Source organism: Morone saxatilis, unplaced genomic scaffold (genome assembly GCF_004916995.1).
Source record: "Morone saxatilis isolate NCDOM2014 unplaced genomic scaffold, NCSU_SB_2.0 Contig23, whole genome shotgun sequence".
NCBI lineage: Eukaryota > Metazoa > Chordata > Actinopteri > Moronidae > Morone > Morone saxatilis.
This window is the reverse complement of record NW_023339796.1, coordinates 20,716,315-20,719,413: the sequence shown is the minus strand read 5'-3', so window position 1 is coordinate 20,719,413 and position 3,099 is coordinate 20,716,315. Positions and strand designations below refer to the sequence as shown.

General features: G+C 41.7%; 1 protein-coding gene across 1 annotated transcript in view; it reads left to right on the top strand.

The window, feature by feature from the left end:
• chd7 (chromodomain helicase DNA binding protein 7) overlaps positions 1-3,099 on the top strand; it is a gene marked incomplete at its 3' end in the record, with an annotated part of 52,051 nt that overhangs the window by 19,566 nt on the left and 29,386 nt on the right. Inside the window, 1 exon segment of the mRNA XM_035670904.1 lies at positions 929-1,401. Within this exon segment, the coding sequence (XP_035526797.1) occupies positions 929-1,401 (473 nt within the window).

The window sequence follows — 3,099 nt, the reverse complement described above, 5'->3', positions numbered from 1 at the left end:
GCGCTCTTTAGCCTGCCATCACTGACAAATTCACCCCCACCCTGCAGGAAATATTGCAGTATTGACTGACAGGCTGGCACGGCTGAACCAGTGTCGAAGCAAAACATTAGCAGACTCATTTCATGGCACATGTGCTCAGACGGATCCATATTTGATGTGATTTAGTTTAGAGCTGAAATGATAAATTGATTAGTCGGTCAACACAAAATTCAGCAGTGACTTTGATTATTTAATTTGATAAATTTTAATTTCAATTTAAATTTGTTTGTTTGCACAAAGCAAGACATTTCTGACAATTTATAGACCACACGATGAATCATTAATCCAAAAAAGAATTACCAGGTTAACTGAGAATGAAAATTATCATTGGTTTCAGCCCTACTGCAAAGAAACAATTGCTTGATTATTTTTACAATTAACCAACCGTTTAATGTATGAAAAGTCATACAATTGTCCCTATCGCTACTTCCTAAAGCCCAAAGTCAGTATCAAAACTACTTGTTTAGCCTGACTAACTTTCTAAAACCCAAAGATATTCACTTTATATTGGGATAAAAAGCCAAAAACTCATGTTGGAGGAGGAGTTGATATTTGACATTTTTGCCAAAAAGGTCACTACATATATTTGATAACTGACTCGTTTCCTTTTCTGTAACACTTTGGTGTATTTTTTGCTTTCTGTGCTGCTACTTGGCCACCATTGGCCACATCTGGATATCCACACTTTGATGTGGTTTTCAGCTATTGTTCCCTAATCTTTTCCTTACTGAAAGCCAATTGACTACTGTTGTTTGTTTGTGGGGGAAATGGCTTTAAGTGTCTTATTTAAACTTTATTTTCTACATAGCCTAAAATCTGTTTTAATCACAACATAAAAGTTGCTTAGAAACTCAGATTAACTGATATCTTTCTCCTCCACCCCCTCCAGCATTCCCCCACCGACCCGTCAGGCGATGCCTCAATGATGGCTCCTGACAGGCCGACAGTTGGCGCCGGTGCACCCGGACAGCCTATCAGCACAGAGCAGCCCAGCGACCAGGAGACCAAGCCAAAAAGGAAGAGGAAGAAGAAGGCAAAAGCAGTGGACAGAGAGGAAGAGGAGGGAGGGAAAAAGGTAGGAGGAGGAGGAGGAGAAGAAGACAAGTCGGAATTTCCCGGAACAGGAAGCGATGCAGGTGAACAGGTTGCTGGTACAGGAATTGTAGAGGGAAGTTTATCACCAGTGGAGGAGAAAAAGAAGCGGAAAAAGAAACCAAAGGAGAAGGCAGAGGGCAAGGAGCCCAAAGAGCCCAAGACCGCGAAGACACCCAAAACACCCAAGACCCCCAAAGAGCCCAAGGAGCCCAAGGAGAAGAAAGCCAAGAGCTCCACACCCAAGACCAAGACCCCCAAGAAAACCAGGTAGGAGCGGCATTACATTAGTCACTTTTGTTTCTCAAGTAGCAGTAATGAAAGCTAGCTGAACATGCAGCAGCTGGTGTAAACACTTCTAGGTATAGGTGTAAGAAAATATCAGTACATTTCGGTTAGATATTTTGTTTTGTGATATTGTATCAACCACTAGATTTATGCATATGATGGTGTGTGTTCTTTATACTAGGACCATTTTTTACTATTAGATTTTTTGAATTTTTTTGACAATATATTGCCTTTAATTCTGTATCAGTATATCCTTATATATTGAATGGTAACCGTAGCATTATATGTATCGTATTGCCTGATTCTTGCCAATACACAGCCCTACTTCTAGGAGTGTTGTCTTAAAGCTGCATTTGGCAGCACTAACCATTAAGTGGAAGTGTGATGTTTCAGTTCCGCATATACACATAACTAAACTACAATAGAACTAAATCAAACAATAGGGCAAGCAGCTTAGGCGGATACTGAATGGATAGAAATCATCTAGGGAAATATTTGGACTCTGTTTCACTTAACCAGTGTACAATTTCTTGGTGCAATCAACGTGGTACTGAAATACATCAAACGTGTACATTTTGATGTCAGTTACTTAACATGGGACATAAACACAAGCTTGCACACAAGCAGACACACCCTAGATCCATCACTCATGCGACCAACCAGGGGGTCACAACCTCTGAGGTGTGTGTGTGGACTCAGTGGAGCATGGACCGCTAGACAAGTGGATCTGAGGATAAATCACATTTCTTCCATAGATAGTGATCAACAGGGTTAAAACTACTGTCAGCTTAATTTGGCAGGTGAGATGGAAAGTAACATTATTCAGCTGCTTCTCCAGTCAGCACGGTCTGTTAACGCACCGCAGAGGGAACAATGGCTGCTGTTGCCACTTCTGCTGTTTTTGCAGCCATTATAGAAGAACGTGTTTCTTTAAGGGTTAGTCTGCGAGATTGTTTCCTATTGTACTTCTGCTGGAGTTCTGTTGTTTGGGACATTTCATTCCTACAGTTTCCTGTTTCTGTAAGTGGCATTCAGTTTTAAAGGAGCAGTGTGTAGGATTTAGTGGCATCCAGCGGTGTAGTTTACAACCCTCTCGTCTCATCCCTCTCATTCAAGTGTGTAGGAGAAACTACGGTGCCCACAAAAAACACAAAAGGCCCTGTAGGCTACTGTAGAAACATGGTGGTTCAGAATGAGCCCTGTTTATAAACAGATGCTGTGAGTCCACCATGTTGAACTGCCATGTTTCTACAGCAGCTCAGAATGAACGAGGTCTGGGTGCAGATAGGGAAACATCTCCTCCACACAGTGAGGGTGAAGTGAGGGAGTTTCAATCTGCAACTTTACTGCTGGATGCCACTAAATCATACACACTGGACCTGAACAGCAGCCACTGTGGAGGATACACATTGTTGGTTATTTCATGGGATTTGTTGATAGGCAAATTTGTAAGGAATAAAGCAGACAATATTCTGTTGTCTGTTTATTATGGCTGCTTAACACCTTCTCTTCCCTTTAGTTATTTTTTGCGTTTTGTCCGTACCAAGCATGTAACAATGCAAGGAGCCTGTGAGCAGTTGGTACGTACTGAAAGAGGATATAGACCAACTAGATTGACCCTCTAGCACTTGTCATTGTATGCCCCTCTCCTCTCCTCTCTCCTTTCTTTCTTTCTTTCTT